We start from the raw sequence: 23,921 nt of genomic DNA, 5'->3' as shown, positions 1-23,921 counted from the left end.
CCAGCTGTATCGCGTAATAAAATAGTCCCTCAAAACGAGAGGTGACATAAGCGTATGTATACACGGCTTGGTCTTCCGAAACATCTGACACAACACATGTATTCAAATAATATCACCATTAGATGAGAAAGGTCTGTTATGAAACTACCTTAGTAAGTCAGTCACAATGACAGCGCGCCGTAATACATTTACATCAAGTACAAGACGTCAAAATGGCCGACACGATAAACGTGAAGGGAGATTTTCGGAATTTGTTAATGAACCTGTAGCGGTTACATGTTTTAATAATCATTGATGAATTGGCTGATAATTGAAAGGTGGCCTTTTCATTGATAGTGTGTGTCCCGCTTCTGATAATTTTGTTGAACACTGAAGGGTAGTAAATGTAAGACTGAGTGAGTTTGGTTTAACGCCGCTATGAACAGTATTTCGGTTATATCACCGCGTGTCAGCTTGATTTTGGAGAAAACCCAAAATGATGCAGTTCTTGTACATTTACTACTTCGGTGAAATCCCGTGAAGATATCCGATTGTGCTTGTCGTAAGAGGCGACTAAAGGGATCGGGTGGTCACGCTCACTGATACATGTTATCGTATCCAAATTGCGTGGATCGATGCTCATGATGTCAGTCACTGGATTGTCTGGTCCAGACTCGATTATTTACAGACCGACGTCATAAAGCTGGAATATTGCTGAGTGCGGCGTTAAACAACAACAAACAAACAAAACTTCGGTGATACCCACGAGCACTGGTATGGTACCTAGAAACAGGGCGGTTCTGGTATTCGAACCCACGGTCATCGGTCTCTGTCACAGGTAAGGGACGCAACTCTGCATAACGAATTGCGGCGCCTTAGACGACTGGGCTATTTTAGTATGGACTGATGTAGGCCGCAATACGTGTCTACTCCTGAACAGCGGTTAGTGGCAAGCAGTCGTGTTGCATTGTTTTACCAACACCCCACGCTCAATATGTGTACAACGCCCCGAGATGCTTACTCAACTTAGTAAGATGTTTTTGAAGCTAGCTACGGGAATCAAAATCCAGAATGGTTGCAACATTTAACACCCTGTTGCCAGTCTCTCTGACGTCCAGCAAATTGTACGACTCTCGGTACATCATAACGCCATGTGTCTTCCGATCCATAATCCTATATTTGCATCCAAGATCTTCATGTTTTCTTTCTCATTGCCTCGAACGTCGGTAAAGTCACAGCATTCAGTTTTGGAATGTGTACGAGATGACGGAGACACGTGCAAATCACTCGACTTAAGTGGAACAATGTGTGTCTTGTCTTGAGGCTACTACCATTACCCATACACGTACAGTATGTTTGATAGATGTTTTTAAATTGTAGGTAACATTGCATCGACGTTGTGAACAGCATCTACTGCAGTAACGATGCTAAGACTGCTACTGTGCCTGTGGTCCATCCCGGTTATTACGTGCGGAAGTGGCTCCAGTAAGTACAGTACTCAACTCCCACAGTATTCAAGAATCTACTCTATATGGTCCGTTAATCTTATGTCAATCTGGATAAGTAACTTGGAGTGTTTTCAGAGTTCTTCCGTCAACGAGCTGTAGCAGTATCACGAGGGGTACGTGTGGTATTACGCGTCCTGTGTCAGGTTTTATACCACGAGCCGGACGAGCATAAAACTACGACTACGCCGAGAACTGCTACAACGAATTTATCTTACCGACATGTTTTAATCTGCCATTGTAAGATAATTCCAAATTGACAGAAAACAGCTGTTCGATTGAGCTATGGTTAAGTTTTGCTGTCACGTGACTTTCATTGACTCGGCTACAGCATGTGGCTTTTTGCTTCGAAGCGGGGTATAAGGGATTTATTCTCCCGCTCAGAAATCTATTTCCCTCCAAGGAGGGATACATAGTATTTTATCATGATCACGTGAACCAATCATATCTCATCATTCTGACATGGAGGTATGATACAAAAGTATATTTCGCAAAGTTACTATTCGGGAGACGAGTGACAACGTGTTGTTTTGGAAACTTACAAATTCTGAGATTGTCTGAACTTGGATATTGATATTCAGTCAAATAATCGAATATCACTGATTGAGATTTTAATATTTTCCTTCTTTTGAGCCTGAGGCAGTGGTTCCGACACACACATAATTCGTTTGTTGTTGCCTAATCTGTATTGGTACACCACATGATTTGACGATTGGCACGTGCATTCCTGGTCTGTTATTCTTATCAGCATGTATTTCAGATAGGTGCTCCTCGGAAGGTTTGTTCAGAAATTCATTTGATGGACATATACCTGTATTGGAATGTTAAGGCTACTGTGATCACCTAATACATGTACTAAGTCAAGTAATTAATTCAGTAACGAGTACGAACAAGGTACGATCTTTATCTGTTCCAAAGTGCAGTATTTTTTTTGTTAATATCATATAAGTGTTTTGATACGTGTCTATCAATGTACGGAGGTATGTGTTTAAACCGATATATACACCAGGTAGGTTCTTGTAGATACAGCTAGGTTTGTAGGCGTAGGGTAATTTCCCCGGGACAAACATGTATTGTCGGTGTTCAGAAAAATAGAGATTTCGGGGTATCACATAGACCCAAATAACTGAATGTGATAATAAACCAGTTTCAACAACGTTGACGCATTTATTGAATGATAGGGTGTATGATGTATTAACACCTGGGCTCTGAAATAAACATATTTTACCGAAAAATACAGTTGATAAATTATAATTATAAAATATGATAAAAATGAGCCCAGATACGTTCTTCATTTTCATATACTGCAGTAATCTAGACTTGCCAAATATTATAGACTTGCATGGGCTGTATTGGATAGATTTGTTTCAGGGTCTGTGTGACAGACTAGATGAATGAATAATGCTTCTCTTCGCAGTGAGGTACGTTTTCAGACTAACCTACAAGCTACGAGGAATTAGGGATAATAAGTTCCGAAACTTGGCCAGGTGATAACACAGTTGACTGGATAATCCGGCTTTTCGAGTTGCGAATAGGTTATTCTTCATATTACCCATAGTCCTTTTCCACGAAAATGTTGAAAAATGTGTGCTTCCTTGTCTAAAGTCGAGGCATCACCTCAGTCAGTCTATTGTTGTACCGACATCACACATGATCACGTGTAATCATGTGTGATGTCATGAACGCCTTCAAAATGAACATTGGATAACGTCATTTTCAACTGTATGCGATAGTAAGTTCATATGACGTCACGTTGCTGTTGGCCACTTTGCAAACAATAAAACAAAGGAACAATGGCCAATAAGCAGGAAACCAAGATGTAAGAAATAAAGTTGAACTACACCTATGTGTTTAAGAAATACGCGACGAGAGAGATTGGTAAATCGTACAATAAAACACTGCAGGGAGAGTAAACCATGGCGCAGCTAAGTTTGGTATTTATCGCATATTCTCATGATTCTTACGTCGATTAAGTACCTTTTCTCCCAATACTGATGGCCATATCTCGCCACTTTTGGATGTCATCGTTCAAGCATTGCATTGCGTTGTAAGCTACATCTTTGGGGAACAACTCACTTACCTCTCACCAATAATGTCGTCCAAATAACGACGGCCTCATGTTGCGAGCGTATGTTCGAATGTCCAGAAATGACGTCATTTTAGAACAATGCTTTACTGTGGAATAAACCACGCTTCGTTCTTCATTGTTCTTTACGATTTACGCGTAGCTATCTTATATAGTGTCATAAAGTATAGTGTTTCACGAGGACGCCTGCGTCAGACTGCTTGACGTTCTCGCAGGATAAAGTACAGTCGGCGAATTTGGATCTTTTAGGGAAGCACCTTAGAATATAATGCTTAGCGAAAACAGACCGACCCACAAGCGTCAATCAATTTACACTCCGGCGCAGTGGTGACTTAGCATGGAACTCTGGGTAGGAGAGCGCAACCAAACCAGAACGTATGTGCAATTCAGCCAATCAGAGCTCCGTATTTCTTGTGTGACCTTGACCGAGGGAGTCCAAGTTACTTCCGCTGACATTCAGCGGTGTACGAGGTCAGCGAATGTTGACAGCAGTTAAGATATATTAGAGTTTTTAGGTTCATTATTTATTTTAATGTTTCAAACTGAACGTTTGATGCACAAAGCAAGTATCCTTTACATGAATAAATCACGATAATAGGTTGGTCGACGATTAACTTGCTTTGTGGTCAGGTTCAAGCTGTACACAATAGCACAATCGGGGAGCAAAGATTTGTTGAAAATGAGGTGAGCTGAAAAGGGGTTTAACGTCGCGTTCAAGATAATTGCACTCATTCATGTCGAGCAATATTCCTGCAGCTCCAGCATTTGGTGGTTATATTTCACAACTTTTGAGGTACAATCGACCATGTTCTTTCCCCGAAGAGTTTAAAAAGCGCCACGTGACTCTTGTGCAAATAGTTACACCATTAAAAGACATTTCCCAATTCGACGCATCATTGACAAAAATAATGTCCGATGCAATTTACTATTTTTACTTGTACCGTATGTTCCCATGTTTTTTTCCAGCTGAACAATATCCTTTGCCTTTGCATGTGTTTGGGACAGGTGCCACCGGTTTGACAGGAAACTCTCACCTTTTCGCGAACCTGGTATCATCACTATTTGAAAGTAATTCATAAATACATGCTCATGATATAGCTGGAATCGTAAAGTCGATTATTAATGAATGTGGAAAGGGGTTTGTTGCTTTTATTTACACCAGTTAACAATTCTGAATGATCAGAAGTACGTTTTTACAAAGCTGTATTTCAAACATGGACCGAACATCTAGATTATGTATCGGTGATTGGTGAAAAGCTTGAACTACATATCACAAAATAATAACAAACTGGGTCCCTGACTTTTGTCAACCGCTTATTTGGTATATTTGTGTGTGAGGTGAAATGTTGCGTTTAAGATTATTGCAATTACAACGTACATGTATGTGTGTGTGTGGCTGCTTGTAAGTTCAAATTAATGCCGATTTAATAGTGCTAGCTCACTGAGATACCATGCCGCAGTTTAACATGAATACCCCACTCAGACACAGTATTCTGACTCCGAACCAGTCCTTGTTTTAGCCCCTTAATGCCGAGCGCCAGGCAGGGTAACAACAAGTACCATCTTTTGGGATGACGCGGCCAGGGATCGAACCCCCGACCACCCGCTCTCTGGATAGACGCTCTACCATTGGACCACGTCGGCGGTCTGATATATTTGAAGGATGAAATGAACGTATCAGCATCCATAGTATTACGATATATTTTCGTTCTAATAATCCGCCTGATGTATCTAGCACCAAGATCATGAAATATATGAGTCATGGCCTTCTAGAGTATGTATTTGATTTGTTTCAAAATAGTATAATAATTAGTTTCTTAATAACTGTATATAAGAAATGTCAACAATATGTTTTGTGTAATATTTGTGTAACAGACGTCAACCCGTTTGACGAGGGTTGCAGTTTGACATTTTTTTACGCTAATTTCAGTCGTCTTACTAGGATATAAGGGGTAGGTGGGTATTTGATGTCTGGCAAACAAATAATGCTCATGTCAGATGTAATAAACACATGGAACAATAATTATTATTCGAGATGCCCTCTATGGTGAAGGCGCGAGTGTTTGTCTGAGTGCGTGTAACGACGACTAGAGTCGGAGCATAATAGACCGGTATTTTATGGAAAATAATTTTACCTGTAGGTAATATACAAAACTATTTATGACGGTCAGTCAAGCTAGTGGCTGTGTGTCCGAGTACGTCGGAGGGGTAGGGTGACGCGCAATCAACAACGCTGCGTTTCGATGCCAAACGTGGCCGGCTTTATTGACGTGTACCTGGAATCCCGTGAAACGCCGTGATGCAGATTTGAGACCGTAAAATGGCCATATACTGGTTATCAAAACTTACTGTTTGTAAGTGAGTGAGTTGGTGATCCGCTTCGAACACTTTCTATATATTGTATATATTGTTAAAGTAATGTTTACATATGGTATACGGTCTTTACATTGGACGAGAGACTGGTCACATGACCGCGAAGCTGACGTTCATAAGCGTATGAACGTATTTCTGAAATGATGTAAACACTGACGGACTATTTCCACATTCCCGGGGAAACCTTAGTACTTTTTTCTGATCATTTGGACACTTTAATCTTGAAATCAGCGCTTAGTATACATTGAGAGTTTGACTGCATGATCGTTCACGAATATCCTCGCTAAGACCCATCCCAGTGAACAGAACGAAGAAATGCACATCCAAACTATCGTACTATCGACTGACACTGGCTCACACTAGCTATCTACAGCAATCTATGAATTTACCAATGTGTCTATTTGATACATCTTTGATTACCTTTCAATGGTCAGCCAATTGATCAATGGTTATTAAAACATTTAACCACGGGTTCATTAACAAATTCCGAAATATCTCCCGTCACGTTTATCGTGTCGGCCATTTTGACGTCTTGTACTTGATGTAAATGTATTACGACGCACTGTCATTGTGACTGACTTACTAAGGTAGCAAGCGTTATGATATACATTCGAAAACAGAATTATTAATCATGTGTAGTACAACTTAACATTTTGTCTAATTAGATTACCTACAGTACCTCGGTAAAACATTGAGTGGAAATTAGCGACGATACAGGCGAACTGAAGTGATCACACTATTCAAGGGCTAAAGTATGCTACCAATTCTGTATATCTTTTTGTCGGCAGTAAATGTAGGGTCGCTAGAAAAAGGGTAAATCTTTGAAAATATATGTTTGATAGAAACGAATAACTCCATTTAAATTAAAAGGAGCCACTAGATTCCATGGGAAATTCAGAAGAAAATCTAGACTTGCTTCATTTAGGGCCTTTGCATTACAGAAAGGGCATTGACGTTGCGGAAAATAAGGTTCAGGGACTGTGAGACAGACAAGGACGGTCGTGTGCAGGGACATTCTAATGACGTGTCTTGGTGAGGTGAGGTGAGGTGAGGTGAAATGGGGTTTAACGTCGCGTCCAAGAGTATTGCACTTATATAGCGACGTGCATGTACGTGTGTGTGTTTGTGTTGCTGCTTGTACTAGTCCGGACTGATGCCGATTTATAGCGCTAGCTCACTGAGATACCATGCCGCAGTTTAACATGAATACCCCACTCAGACACAGTATACTGACTCCGAGACGACCAGTCCTTTTTTAGCCCCTTAATGCCGAGTGCCAGACAGGGTAACAAGAAGTACCATCTTTAAACGTCTTTTGGTATGACGCGGTCGGGGATCGAACCCCGGACCTTCCGCTCTCCGGGCGGACGCTCTACCACTAGACCATGGAGGCGGTCCCTGATTTGGTAGAGATTCAACATATTGGGCACGAACGGGAATTCAAGCGGACAGACACAGAAGCACATTCTATCAATGACGTCATTAAACTGACGAAAACATTAATAACGATCCGTGGCAGAATAACATATCTACGAATTTAAAAATAAATAAATCCGTTTTGAAAGATTTAAATAAATACGTTTACATGATATTATTACGTTGTTATTTAAAGTACATGTAGTTAAAACTTACTGATAACAACAACGATGAAAGCAAACGATAGGGTTCTTGAATTATCATTCAAGGACGGTTTTATATAGTTACAAGCTTTTCAAGCACAGTGGTGGGAACACATGAAAGTCCTACCTTTCTGCATGGATACTGTCCATGTTATGACTAATCGCTTCATCTGATACTGTGATGACGACCACCTGGGTTGTTCGCGAAGTCTTATCGCTGGTGATTTGTGGGTTTGTTCCAGCCTTCAGAGGTATTCTGCTTGCACTTCACAAAATTATAATTACTTTCATAGAGTTGTTCCACGCAGGTACTGGAGCCACCTGTCTTGTATTTCATGCTCTTCAAATATCAAGAGTCATCTGCAAAACCGATGATGCCAATGCTTCCAATAACCCAGATTTTGCCCAAATTATCAACGATGTGAAATATAACATTCAAGATGGTGGAAAATGCGAAAGCGTCAAACTGAAGCATGAAGCCGTGAGAACATCGTAGGGATGAGTTATTATGTCTAGACTAGGGCAACGTGGTTCGTCATGCCTTGGTCGTTAAAGGTGTGTTTTTATTCAAAGTGGGTTTAATCAACGAAAACAAGTTAATCCGGAGGGTACCGTTCCCAGTGAGATTGTAGAAGTACAAATTGGTACTCAGTAACGTCTCATTGATACTATACAGACGTTCACTGTTGTAATCGTTTATGATTCACTATTTTGGGGGGATAGGAGTAAATATAAGCGACAAAACCGTTACCATAGCCTAAGAAATCTCTGCAAAAAGCAAAATCGATTGTACGATTCCGACTGTGTCTTGAGCATGTGATTATTAATCATTGTAAAATAGTGATGATACCGAGCGGAAGGTGAGCAACGCAGGTTCCAATCAAATCAGTGGGAATATGGATTTATAGATCCAGCTGTAACTGCTTTAAGGAACCAGGAGCATCAGTCGCTGTTGATAAGGGACATGTATTCCTATTTTGACATGACCATATGTTCCCGTGTTTTTTTAAGGGGGAACAATTGACTTGCCTTTGCATGTATTTGTGACGGGTGCCACCGGTGGGGCAAGATATGTTCACCTTTTCACGAACATCTGGTATCATCGATATTTCATAGTGATTCATAAACACATGCTCTTTAAATAGTCGAAATCGTACAATTGACGCGATTTCCTTACAATTTGATGTTAAAGGGGGACTTGCCTTGGGCCAACTGACAGTCCCAGCACGATTAATGTAAGTTATTCCAACACGGCTTTATTTGTATGTTAACTAAATTGTATGATACGTATCCATCAAAGTATTATTTCCCTAACGACACAGATGCAGTGTTGAGCCTCGATACATGGCTACAACTACCATGTGGAGACTTACACCGGAAGTGCTCACTTGGCCAGTAAAAGTTTTTGTGGGTTTGTGGTGTTCACTTAGATCAGTGAGGTACCCTGTTGTCAGTTCATGCAGAACCTTAAACTCAGGGACAAGAACTTATAATAAATACTCTAGAAGGCCGTGATTTATATATTTCATTATGATACTTCAGGCAGATTAATTAGAGCAAATACTATTATATATAATAATACTCTGGGTGCTGGTAAGTTCATTTTACACTTCAACTATACCAAGTAATCGACTGTTAAAAGTCTGGGACATAATTTGTCATTATTAAGAGATGTGGTTCATTTTTTTCACCAATCACCTATACATAATCTAAATTTTCGGTGTTTTCTTTTCGGTCCATGTTTGAAATACAGTACCGAGGCTTTCGAAATTCATAATTCGTAACTTGTGTTACGATTCCAACTATCATGATCAAGTGTTTATGATTCACTATCCAATACCATACATGGCAACAACTACCATGTCCAGACCGGACATGTTCACCAGAGCAGTAGAGCACAGTGCCCCTTTAAAGTTCTGGTGTGTGTCTTGTGTATGCAAAGTCTTACACGAGGGGACAAGTTCTTTAAACTCGACCTCTTGTCTCGTTTGAAGTTAAAACTATGGTGACAGGATAATATTTGTTTGCGCATTGTATATATAATACCCTGGGGTAAGCTTTACTCGCATCTCTCCATATTGTAGACGCCTGGGACTGAAGTTGAGGTTCGGCACACACGCACGCACGCACGCACATACACACACGCACGCAGGAGCTCAAAAACAATATTTAATGGCCGTTATCTTTGTGGTCTGGTGGGGTTTCCTGGGAAGAATATGTCTCCATGAATCTAGATATATTGTTTGGTGTAAAAGAAGGTGAGACAAATATATTTGCAGATGACATCTTCAGCGTCTTCAGAAAGTCGATCCTATTCAAGTTGAAGTGTAAACTCAAAGACATGAACTACAACGATCTTGTTGAAACATTATGTCGACTGTTTGAAATATAGCTTTTGGAACATACATTGACATACATTGTATGTCACTCAACGTGTGGACGGACGTGAGTCACATTGTATTGTGTCAATATCCGTTATTACACCTCTATATGTATGTCACTCAACGTATTGACAGACGTGAGTCACATGGTATTGCATCAATATCCGTTACATACACTTGTACATGTTTTCTCATGTCAACACGATGCTTTTCAGATTAAACACACACACTCAAACATATCCATTCCCCATGTTATTCAGCCAACACTATCTCACTTCAGTGTATGCCATACAATATCCATATGCATCTACTCAAGCATGGTCGATGCGGCGTCATTACTCTAACCAGTTGTCCAACCTACATGAATGCCTCCATTCAATACCATTGTGTACCTCTCTGAAATCACGTGTGTTGAAACACTTGTACTTTGTGGCACTCTGGAGACAAAAGGGTGTATTATATCTCTCGAATTCATGGTTCACTCATCACTAGCCTGCTGCAGGTGAGAATGTGTCCGGTGAGAACTCACGGATGAATCATTTAGGAGGACAGTGTCACACGAATAGCTGCAAAATCGCTGATGCGACAATAAACCTTCACTCAGCCAGCCCTTCCTTGTATATATGTTGTGGGCTTCCCGCGAAGCGGAGCTGGTGGTTAATCAAAGGAACAGTTTTGTGCGCCCAAAAGGTGTATTCTTACAACAAATATCTTTTGTGTGGTAAAACACTCCTCTCACAACTACCCCGTTTCAAAATTCCAATCCGATGAATAACAAAGAACATGAAGTGAAGCAGACACTTTTTATACTGCCAAAAATTACCCAAAGTTTCACAATAATTATATTTATTGTAGTTAAAACTCTTCTGAAAACCCAAATCACAGAATCCACAAATATCTCTAGTTGGACCATCATTGGCACGATAACAACTAAGGAAGGAAAATACTTATTGAAAAGAACGCGAAAAATAGTCATGTAGGATTGGACACGCTCTCATCGGCGTGTTATGCCTCACCAATGACAGACGGTCCGCCTCATAAAAAAGTGACAAAACCTTTCAATAATCACGAGAAATCTATGCTAAAAGTAGAGTCTACTCTACGCTTACTTTTATATCATAAGCATGTGTTGAAGAATCACTATCAAATAGTGATGATATCAGGTGGTCGCGAAAAAATGAGCATATCCTGTCCAACCAGTGGCATCCATCACAAACACATCCTAAGGCAAGTCAATTATTCACCGAAAACAACGAGAACATAATCTGGTACAAGTCAAAATTGGCAATTGCATCGGACATTTTGTCACTGATACGTCAAAATTGGAAAGGCCCCCCTCGTGTCTACCATCAAAATGTGTGCATATGCCTAAATATGAACAGATGAGTCGGTTTTGTTTGGTGGTCTCTTCTATTTTCTAGCCCCGCTGGGTAACTCAGTAGAAGGGAATTGACAATTTGACTCTTATTGAACGGCAAAAGATCATCGTTATACCTAGAGCTAAAGTTCAACTTCTTGGCCAAATTCCCTTTGATTTGGCCAATCTGAGTAGAAATTTTGACCCGTATGCATAAAGAAAGAGGTCATCAAGGAGATGAGCACAATTGGTGCCCATGGATGCTGTCTATGAGGAATTCACATAATTCACATATTGCTTTATCAGTGAACTTCAAATGACATTTGCTTTCATTTTTCGCAAATTGTCCTGACCCTTCAAGATGGAGAAGGCGACTATGCTTGTCGTAAAAGGCGACTAACGGGATCGGGTGGTCAGGCTCGCTGACTTGGTTGATGCATGTCATCGATCCCAATTGCGTGGATCGATGCTCATGATATTAATCACTGAATTGTCTGGTCCAGACTCGATTATTTACAGACCGCCGTCATATAGCTGGAATATTGCTGAGTGCGGCGTTGAACAACAAACCAACCAACCAACCAAATCAAGATGGAGAACTATATCTTTTGTGACAGATGCCCCTTGGATCAAGGAATGGCTTTCCCCCTTAATTTGTCACATGTGACATTGATGTACAAAGTTGATAAATCAAATGTTATTGACAGAATTTAACTCGGTTCTTTTCTGAGATTGCAAAACCCCAACCAATCCTTTGAATCCTTGAGAATCCACAGGGTAATATTCTATAATTGTCTTAAACTAACATTGGCTATCCACCATGACGCCGTCCATGTTCGCAAACATGTAAATGTCATTTAGCCCCCTGAGACAGTCAGAGAAATAAATCAGAAACGCTTGGTGGGATATGACGGAAACGACAAGAAGATGCTCTGTCATATTTTTCAAAAGGACAAAAAGATGTCAACTGTAGGCAGTGCACTATCATGTCGCTTGTAAACTGCTGGGCAAAAGAAAGTTTACACATATGTTTGATCGAGGCTAAAAATGAAACAAACAAGAAATGGTTCATATTATTGCAGGAGTAATGTATTTGATACAGGGATCATAGTTGGATTGGACCTAAAGTTTGCAGTGTTACGGCATTTTCCCTCCTCGTAACGTTATCAAATAACGCTTTGATGACGTTTTTTTTGTCAAAACCAATTTTCAAGTGTATACATTCTTTTGCCCGGCATTTTACGATGCACAAGGAGTAATGGTTGTTTATTGCAATATATCAAGAAACCATTCTAAGCTATAGATCATTATCACTGCCATTCGAATCTTTGCAAAGTGATTTTCTTACTATTGTCGGGTAAACAAAACCATAGAGAGAAACTTAGAGCAATATGAATGTTTGTGTCTGTTTTTCAATTTAACAAATACAAAACGATCCATTAAGTTATATGTGCAATGCTGGGCTTGTTAAGATCCCACATTATATTTATCGAAGAATAGTTGTAATTTAATATCATTTATATGAGTATCTGTGGTGTGATTGTTAACCTGTCTCTATTCCATGACTGCATCAAGGCGTGGTCCCTCATAGTCGAGGTAGTCAAATGAAACTTGTAATCTTATGATCAAATATTGACAACAAACATTGAAATTATCCAATTATCCAATACACTATCCAATTATCCAATACACTGACGTCACACCTGGCCCACATAACATGACATGAAGAGGGCGGTCAATCTGCAGGCAAACATCATTGGTATTATATCACCCAAAACAACCGCTTTATTGACAACATACATATATACCACGGGAATTGTACATACGTTGACACTGGGTAATATCGGTAGCATTCTTTCATGTAAAAGGCAGTTGGTATTATTGTTGAACGTTTGAAAAACTGCCCACTTAAATGTTTTACAGAATGTTCAGTTTGAGGGGGTTGAGATGAATAATATATTCACCCCGTCTGGCAAATTTGTTCAGGGGATTTGAGGTTTCATATCCCAGTAGATAAACGTTTCAAACCAACCAGTTTGAAGTTCTAACTATTGAAGATCAACTAGGATGTATCAGAAACCTCTTAACAGACGCACTCAGAGGGACTGGTGTGATGTTTAAATGTTTTTAATAGTACATGAAATACAATCTGTAATGTCACGATGGCCAGTTTCATGTGTGTAAGGAGGGCGAACGTTGCGGTGATGGCAGATGTCAAACTAACCATACTGGGTATGGAGCGGACACTGTTGATAATTGTTTAATTGTCTTAAGATGGCATATACATATAAAAACATACAGAGATAAACATGTCAAGATCCAGCCTTCTTGGGCTTAGAAGACATGAACATTAAAATACAAATCGTAATAAAAAAATGAAAAAAATGATAATGATAATAATAATAATATACACAACACAACACATACTAAAAAGACACACACACGCACACACACTCACACAAACACACCAACACACACCCGCACGCACAAAGAGCATACACAGGCACATACCAAATGCACAAACAGGTGTGCGTAATAAAATGCACGCGTGCGCTCACGTGGTATCGTACATATCATTATACAAGCTCATGCACGCATTTACATACAAAACAACTTCCTGTGGGCTTAGGGATCCTACCCCGGGTGCTTCGAGCCAGCGGATAAAAACAGCGAGGGCTGCTAATGGGCACCAGTACTCTCACAAGAACAGTTGACATTGCTGCAGTTAGTTTGTTGTTTAACGCTACACTCGGCAATATTCCAGCTGTATGACGGCGGTCTTTAAATATTCGAGCCTGGACCAGACAATCAAGTAATTAATATCATGAGCATCGTTCTACACAAATGGGATATGATGACATGCATCAACCAAGTCAGCGTGCCTGACCACCCGATCCCGTTAGACGCGTCTTACGACAAGCATAGTCGTCTTTTACAGCAATAATGGGTTGCTTGAAGACCTATTCTACCCTGGATCTTCACGGGTGTTGCGTTAGTAAGTTTCAGTCTTCGAAAAAACAAACAAATGAATAAAATCGCCATCCGTATCCTCGATGTGGGAAGAAATCAGTTTACAAACATGAAGACCAGATAAAGCCCCTTGATCGACGACGGACAACACGATTGGTCAGATGTAGAGGATATTTTTTAGGAGTCGTCACAAATGTTGTGTGAAGAACTAAGTTGCCAGCGATAGAATATGTCGGATACAACAAACACGACCTCTCCTCCCTTTAAATCCCGAGTTGACAGGTATCTATGAGGGACAATGAGGTAGCTTGGTGTTTAACACGTTCGCTCGCCACGCCGAAGTCCCAGGTTCGATTCCCAACATGGGTAAAATGTGTGACGCTCACTTTTGAGGTCCCCACGGTGGTTTTGCTAATTATTGTTAAAATTGGCGTAAACCCATACTCACTCGACCACTGTTATCAAAGTATTAGTACAAAGTACTAAATTGTCGTGTACGTCTTGCCCGTGTTAAATGTCTCCATTGATACTTACATTCACGGCCACTCCCTTGAACACTATACGGCAACGTTGCACCCACAGCCAGGTGATATCAAACCCTTGAAAGTTGGGCAACAGAAACTTGACCACCATTCACGTGTGGCACAGGAAGGTGTTTCTATACTCCGTCACGGGATTGGATATGCAGTCAGTTGTAAGATATTGTCTGCTGTACCACAGCTGTTTACATATGTCAGTAGACCCATATAACCTGTGACATATATATTTGTCCCTCGTCAAGGACATGGGTACATTAAACTCCGCCACTGCGCCACTGCGATGAACAACATGTTCAGAACCAAACGTGAATTACAAGTCTGAGAACATCTCCCCAGGTGCGTTATGATTTCAAATTGCCTTTTCTATTAATACTCGGTCCGGTAATTGCAAGTATCAGGCACTGAAGACCCCTTCAGATCTGAGTTGCTGTTTTATAATATATGACACGAGACTCACACAGCACGCTAATATCATCACTGTCAGCCACACGCGTGCTGATGATAATCAAGACGCGGTACATGAAAAAGCTTTTCAATTATTTGACTTTGGTGATTTGATAACTGGTGCATGTTATTATCATCGCAAAACACATCTTAACGAAAGACAATGTCGTCATGTCATGTCGCCCGTCTTTTGCGACGGTTTTGGACAAACAACTTCCCTGATGAAAACACACATCCATGCAAAGAAACAGAATTGCTTTGGCGGTTACTGACAAGTTTCAAAATGTTTTTTGCAGTATCGTCTACTGTTTTCCCCCTCTGGTATATAATATATATTATTGATATATCACGTTAGTGTGGTTTGACTACTAACGCAAAGAACATTCATGGACTAAAGCAGAACATCGATATCCTTCACGTTGTCCGATAAGAAAACATGTCCATTATATATCATAAGAAATCTCTACCGAAAGCAGAGTCCATTGTTCAATTCTGACTATATCATGAGCATGTGTATATAAATCACCATCAAATAGTAATGATACCAGGTGTTTGCGAAAATGCGAGCATATCCTGCCCCAGCGGTGACACCCGTCACAAACACATGCAAAGGTAAGTCAATTGTTCACCTAAAAAACAAGGGAACATGTGTTGGGTAAAGCAGTCTACCTACAACTACCCATTTTCGAAAATCCTAAGAAAAAATCCTAAAGGAAAACAGACGCTGCTTCAATAAGATAAGTTTTCCCCTTTTAATGCTGCTTGAAAAGATAACACAAAGCTTTACGGCAGGTGGTCGCGAAAAGGTGAATGTATCCTTCTCCACCGTTGGCACAGGTCCAAAACACATACAAAGGCAAGTCAATGGTTCACCTGAAAAAATACAAGGGAACACATGTTACAGGTCAAATAGGGAACTGCATCCGACATAATTTTGTCACCAATGCGTCAAAAGTGGAAATGTCCTCCGCATGTCTGGTATGAGATGCACACATGTAGACTTGGCACGAAGTGTCTGCCTATAACGTGGACTTCGCCAGTGTTAACGTATGACTTGCCTATTTGTCTGCTGAATTTGGCCCGTGTGTACATACGATGTGCCTTTTGAATTTGGTTCGTGTTTAATAGTATCTGCCCATTTAAAAGAGCTCGTATTTACGTATGATTTACCTATTTTTTTTTACCCGTGTTACACTGGTTTGTCCATTGAACTTAGCCCGTCAGTGAATTGTCTGCCCGTGTGTACATATGATTTGCTATAGAATTTGGTCCATGTTTACATATTTATCTGCCTATTGAACGGAGCCCGTGTTTAATATATGACATGTCTATTGAATTTGGCCTCTTACTTTCACATGCTTGTTGGACTTGGCCCGTGTTACGAATGACGTGTCAGTTGGATTTGGCCCGTGATACATATTACACGCCTGGTGAATTTGGCCCGTGATACATATTAGGTGCCAAGTGAATTTGGCCCGTGATACATATTAGGTGCCTGGTGAATTTGGCCCGTGATACATATTACACGCCTGGTGAATTTGGCCCGTGATACATATTACATGGCTGGTGAATTTGGTCCATGAAACATATTACATGCCTGATGAATTTGGCCCTTGATACATATTACATGCCTGGTGAATTTGGCCCGTGGTACATATTACATGGCTGGTAAATTTGGCCCGTGATACATATAACATGGCTGGTGAATTTGGCCCGTGATACATATTACACGCCTGGTGAATTTGGCCCGTGATACATATTACATGCCTGGTGAATTTGGTCCGTGATACATATTACGTGGCTGGTGAATTTGGCCCGTGATACATATTACATGCCTGGTGAATTTGGTCCGTGATACATGTTACGTGGCTGGTGAATTTGGTCCGTGATACATATTACGTGGCTGGTGAATTTGGCCCGTGATACATATAACATGCCTGGTGAATTTGGTCCGTGATACATATTACATGCCTGGTGAATTTGGTCCGTGATACATATTACGTAGCTGGTGAATTTGGTCCGTGATACATATTACGTGGCTGGTGAATTTGGTCCGTGATACATATAACATGCCTGGTGAATTTGGTCCGTGATACATATTACGTGGCTGGTGAATTTGGTCCGTGATACATATTACACAATTTAACTCGTGATAAGATATGACACGTCCTTTGGGCGACTAACGGGATCGGGTTGTCAGGCTCGCTGACTTAGTTGATACATGTCCTTGTATCCCAGGTGGATAGATCGATGCTCACGATATCAATCACTGAATTGTCTGTCCAGAATCGATTATTTACCGACCGCCATCATCAGCTGGAATATTGCTGAGTGTGGCGTTAAACAACAAACGAACAAACAAACAAAACTCGTGTGTGTGTCCAACTCCAGTAACTGTACAACATTCAACTATCGCTACCCTGCTGCAAATATTGAAAGGCGTGATTCTCACATTGCCCAGAGGCATGTGGTCAGACATCCTTTAATCTGTCCCTATAAGCCTTACCTTCTGAGTGAGTTCTCCCACTCGTCCTTGTGAGTTTTCCATCCCTCTGAGAGTACAAAAAGTGGTTCCTACTTTCTAAAACAATTCTTTTTACAGAAAGTATTATGAATTTTCAAATATTTCCAATATCTTGCAATATTATGTTATTCCTCAGACAGAACCGTATTTTCAGACCGGATAGGAACATACACACTTATGACAATAATGGTCATTCTAATGTTACACAAATGTTCAATCCATCCCGATAAGGTCAAGGCTATTAATCATTGTCGATGTCGTTTCTACTGACTCCCAACATGGCACCGTTAAAGTGCTCACGCTACCAAATATGAAAAGGATGGAATATACGACTGATAAAACAATAAATTCAACATTTCATTCAGTAACCAGGTAACGGACAAAAGACCTTTTAAAGTACTGGCCGTGCTTGTCTGTTCAAGATATAATCCTTTTATCTATTCAACCATGGTACTCTACGAAAGGATCAAAAGCCTTACAAAGGTTGTTGCTGACACTGTGATGTTTAACCCATAAATACTCAACCATTCACATCACTCATCAATCAGTTCGTTGTGTTACAGATTGAAAGTCTGTTGATAGCTAACTGTGTCATGTATTAAAATACAATTCCAACGACAACTTTATAAGCGACATCCTCAATTACCCAGTGCTTATATACATGTTAATATAAACCCAGGCCCCATTCTTCATAGCTTCATTTCAGCCTCTATCTCTCCTCTCCTTAACTAAGCACATAATTTCTCTCGCCTGAGGGAGTAAAACAATTTGAGGGCTATTTTAAGCGTCGCTCTTTTCGAATCGGTGTCAAAACGGAGCCATGGCAGGGAATGGATCAGGGGTATATATTACAATTGAGATTGAGATATAATGCATAATACACAGTATAAGTAAGGATACATAAACGATGACGGTAGATCCGGAGACATAGCCAAAAAGAAATAATTGTACGTTGTAAATCAATATGTTAACGTTATCGTTCAGAATATGATTTTGCGACACATATATCAGAATATGATTTAAATTTTACCATGCCAGTCTTGAGACAACTTACTGCAGGTATAAACACAGGAAGCTTGCACCAATTTACTTTCGTGCATGATGCATTGAACACGTGGCACACTGTGACTGAATAGGGTTTTAGATATATTCCAGATTGTGTCTGCTGCCTGCTACTAATCACTAACTAGTGGTTGATGGCATGAGCATTAAGTCACGTTGTTGGGGAATATAACACACACACACACACACACACACACACACACACACACACACACACACACACACACACTTAGCCAGACAACACAATGGAGGCCACCCAATCCTCATAGGTGTAGTCGGCTTTGATGATAACCGCCACGCAGTGCCAAACGTACAGAAAATAGGGGTTAGTTGTCTTGTAGAGGAATATCACGGGGTACATTGGTGGACCTTTTCAGCCAAACTGAAACCGCCCAAGAATCACACTCAGGGTAATATGTGAATCCTTGCAGCCTTTGGACACAAAAGACAGTTCCAGCGCTCTCGGCCCCTTTGCTACCTGTCTGATGAGGAAAATGGTACGGTGTGCATGGAATGACATTTAGACTCTAAAAGCATATCTCTGTTTGACAAATCACACTTCAAACCTCTATATATTTTCACTATCTATGACACACCAAGTGTTTTACATATGTTGTTTATAATTTGCTTTTAAACACATTAAAGTATTTGTTTGTTGTTGAACGCCGCACTCAGCAAGAGTCATGACATGACGTCGGTCCGTAAATAATGGATTGTGGATCAGACAATCTCAAACACATGTAGCACCAGGACTGTAAACATGACATAACAATCATATAATACCCATATATGAAATGTAAAACAACCAATTGGTGAAGCCATATTGTGGTTAGAGAAGGGTCGGTGACCGTTTGTTAACCTTGTCAACTTGTTAGACCGCGTTAACGTATTTTTGTATCCGATGGAATTAAGCATCCCGAATAACCAATTATTTGCCACCTCACAACCCCACCCCCCCAACCCCCCCACCACCACCCCACCCCCCACCCCCACCCCCACACACAAACCTTCTAAGTCCGCCCATTTCGAAATTACGTAATCTGGATCACGTAAATATTGTTTACTACAATATAAATTGCTATTATCACTGCTGTGTCACGAAATGAACAATTTCTCTTGCTCAAATAACATGTTTATAAATAACGCTGGGCGGAGGGGGATAACGAGGCTATAGTTTACATTGTGGTGTTATTAAATTTGACCCCACACATGAGTAACCTGACACGTCGACAGTGCGTCCCCAGAAAGGGCATCACAGAACACAGAACACCACGAGAGAGTGATGATTGTGTAGTTGCAACTTATCCTAATTCCCGATAGCCTACAAACCCAGATGTTTTGTTACATGATATATAAACTCGTGTGACGGTCATGTCAAACATGTATGCTTGTTTGTGCAACTCAAAATACAGAATACATAGATGACCCGAGTGAGTGTTGTATGAAGCCACAGCGAGATATACACCAACTATGGCCTGTAAATAATCGGGTCTGGACCAGTCAAACCAGTAGCGAATAACAAGAGCACCCACCACGTCATCAGATTAACTTCGTCTTGCGCCAAACATGTTTTCCATGTTGACAGTAAGATTCTGCTATAAGACATTAAACAAATCCATGTCAGAAAGTTTGTAATACTATCAACAAGGTGAGGTGAAATGGGGTTTAACGTCGCGTCCAAGATTATTGCATTTATATAGCGACGTGCATACACGTGTGTGTGTGTGGCTGCTTGTACAAGTCCGGACTAATGCCGATTATATAGTGCGTCCACTGAGATACCATGCTGCAGTTTAACATGGATACTCCACTCAGACACAGTATACTGACTCCGAGCCGACCAGCCCTTGTTTTAGCCCCTTAAAGCAAGGCGCCAGGCAGGGTAACAACAAGTATCATCTTTTAACGTCTTTTGGTTTGACGCGACCACTAGACCACGGAGACGGTCATACTGTTAACAATGCTGAAACATACCGTTGCCTCACGATGTGTCGGACGTATACTCAAGGCAACACAACTGTCAATACCTATTGTCTAGTTATGTTCCAAAAGCATTCATTCCAAACCCCTCTCTTTATCATTAACATTTAAAGTGTTCTGTGGTAATTGTGATGGAAATGGAATGAAAAGGTTTTCAATTTTTTAAATGAGCAAAACGTTTAGAAATTTTAGTGTATTTTTCAAACAAGTAAAGTTTGGTTTTCAATAATAGTAGTACATGTATGGAATCAAGTCACAAAAACGCAACTGCTACAGAAAAGCATGTATTCCATGCAAAAATTGACTTTTATGCAAGCCCCAAGCATTTCACTACCCAAGAATGGGTATAAAAACATGTGCGTTAACGGAATTCCATATGCATTGTTTTGCATCGTGCTGACAGCAACCACTCAGAAAAACAAATTTACGCAATTATTCAACATTACGAAATGCCACGCCTGTCCGAAAATGAGCGTCTGCGAGCCATTGGTATGCTTGAAGCAGGATCGAGTCAACGTGATGTTGCAAGACAATTTAACGTCCACAGAAACAACATTTGGTGTTTATGGCAACGTTGGCAACAGTCGAATGCAGTCAGAGACCATCCTCGGAGTGGCAGGCCGCGCGTAACCAATAATCGACAAGACAACTGGATTCGAACAACACACCTACGAAATCGATTCCAGACAGCAACAGTGACTGCAAGAAGCATCCCTGGCCTTCAACGAATATCTTCACAAACCGTACGTCGCCGCCTCAGATGTGCAGGGATTGACGCCAGAAGACCTGCCAGACGTCCCATTTTGACAGGAAACCACCGTCAAGCACGTCTACAGTGGTGCAGACAGCGTCTACGCTGGACGGCCATGCAGTGAGGACAAGTTCTATTCACGAAGACGAAGGTGTGTTGCTTGCATCGCAACCACAGGTGGACACACACGCTACTGATTTGTAAATTGACATTTTGGCATGTTCATGTTTTTTTTTATGAAATCACGCATTTTCTGAAGTCAGTATGGCAAATTAAACCATTTGAACACTTACAGGAGTCTGTTATCTGTTGCAAACAGAAATTGTTTCAGATTTGGTAAAAAACTTAACTTTGCATTAAATCTTATTCGATGTCACAGGAACTTTTGTTGTTCAGTATATGTACATATAATGAGAACAGGTGCTATGTTCATATCAACGTGGGTGTTTTGAAGTTATAACAACACTACCAGTATACTTAAGGCTACAGTGTGTCAAAAAGGCTGATGTTAGAGGTTGTCAAGAAGCATTTTTTAAGTATTTGAATATGAGCATGTCTTTGACCTCAGCTGGTTTTGTTAGAAACTTTTGCTATGGATTTATAGTGCTAGCACACTGAGATACCATGCTGCTGTTGAACATGAGTACTCCACTCATACGAGGGCAGGCTGAAAAGTTCTAAGCCTAAACAAACTTTTGCCACCAACAAGTACAATCATTTAATGAATCATAGACATCAGAACTGCAACTGTAGTGTTATTATTGTCTTTGTACCAGACCATCTTGTGAACCTACCCATTGAAATCACCAGAAATGGACAAAACTTTCCATGAACTAATGAAAGTCCTTTTCAGTGGATAAAAACAAACGTTTACCACAGTTAATGATGGGAATCTCGCAACCAGCGGCGTTTATACAAACAAACAGCGACAAGATTGTTATAGAGTTCGCAGCCGTCAACATCTCCCAAACACATGGAACAATGTCTGAGCTAAATTGTCTTATAATTCGGTCTTTAAAGGTCAGATCGATTGATCGACCTGGATCATCAAAATGTGTGTGCATGGTAACCATCGCGAAGACTGGAAAAATCAATATTTGATACATTGAAACAGCCTAGACATTGCTTGTTTCCAATGTCCTGTAGTATGCCGAGCAAACAAAGTGAAACCTTCAAAGGAAAGAGTGGAATACTTCAACTGGCCACCCTGAAAACGATTGTGTGGTCATTCAGGGGGAATAACTCCACCTTTAACTCCTCCACCTCCATTGCGAGCATATTGGGCAGTTTCAGACTTGACTTTACGAGTAATTTCATTTTCCATGTTTGTCGTATCTAATTTTTTGATGCAGATATTAATAAAGTGCAAGCGATTTCGTGGCATATGATTGGCTAGCCAAGCAATGTGTTTAAGTATCGGTTTCCCTACCGCCATCCGGTTCTCGTTTAGAGAGAGAGAGAGAGGGGGGGGGGGGGGGGGGGATAAGAGAGAGAGGGAGAGAGGGGAGAGAGGGGAGAGAGAGGGGGGAGAGAGGGAGAGAGAAATAGAAAGAGAGAGGAGAGAGGGGGAGAAAGAGAGGGAGAGAGGAGAGAGAGGGGGAGGGAGTGAGGGAAAGAGAGAGGAGAGAGAGAGGGAGAGGGAGAGAGAGAATATAAGTGTCACGCGTTACATAAGTTGTCTATATTCAAAAATGGACATATAAGTCATTAAAATAACGCCCAGCCATAAGGCTTATGAGACACAATAAACCAAAATATATAAAGTATATTGTTTCACAGTTAAAATAATGTTCATGAATTACATAATTTAATTTAAACACCAGCTTATTTGCCTTGTCAGGTTATATTATGTTGTCACGTTAGCAGGTATTGGTTACACAAAGTCAGTGGTACGGATGATGGACATGGGTACTCATGTTTCATGCGGTACCGAATTGATTGCCAAACATGGTTTTACGCTGCAGTCTTCCACACTTTTGCTGGCCTTAAAACGTCGGCCACAGACGCAATAGTATTGATAAAACCAATCTTTGAAGTCAGTATATATGATACACTGCTTCAAGGTAAAATACAGAAGGTTATGCAATTATTTTATTTTAAAAAGCATTACCGTTATATAAATAGACGCTTTTCATAAAATAATGCTTCATTTGTTTAGTTTAATTACGGGTGACCCTGTCATCTAAGGAGTCGCAATTCTCTGTGCAGAGTTGCATCCCCTGGACACGTCAGAAACTGAGATCTGAGACCTGCATTACTTCGTGCTTTCCTCACACATTTAGCTGACACGCCGTGATATAACTTGAATATTGTTCAAAGCGGCGTTAAGCCCAACTCACTCACTCATTTAA

At 40.6% G+C, this 23,921-nt stretch overlaps 1 protein-coding gene across 2 annotated transcripts in view; it reads left to right on the top strand.

Moving 5' to 3' along the window:
• LOC124143935 (A-agglutinin anchorage subunit-like) overlaps positions 1–23,921 on the top strand; it is a 46,269-nt gene that overhangs the window by 9,840 nt on the left and 12,508 nt on the right. The window contains exons 1-2 of one of the 2 annotated variants that reach the window (XM_048393340.1): positions 948–1,103; positions 1,360–1,464. In XM_048393340.1, coding sequence (XP_048249297.1) covers positions 1,404–1,464 — 61 coding nt within the window. In that variant the 5' untranslated portion in view covers positions 948–1,103; positions 1,360–1,403. Of the gene's footprint in view, positions 1–947; positions 1,104–1,359; positions 1,465–23,921 lie in introns of those variants that run through there. The other variant, XM_048393339.1, reaches the window with a different exon arrangement.

The sequence above is a fragment of the Haliotis rufescens genome, unplaced genomic scaffold (genome assembly GCF_023055435.1).
Source record: "Haliotis rufescens isolate VD_foot unplaced genomic scaffold, xgHalRufe1.0.p SCAF_12, whole genome shotgun sequence".
Taxonomy (NCBI): domain Eukaryota; kingdom Metazoa; phylum Mollusca; class Gastropoda; order Lepetellida; family Haliotidae; genus Haliotis; species Haliotis rufescens.
This window is presented reverse-complemented; position numbering and strand designations above follow the sequence as displayed.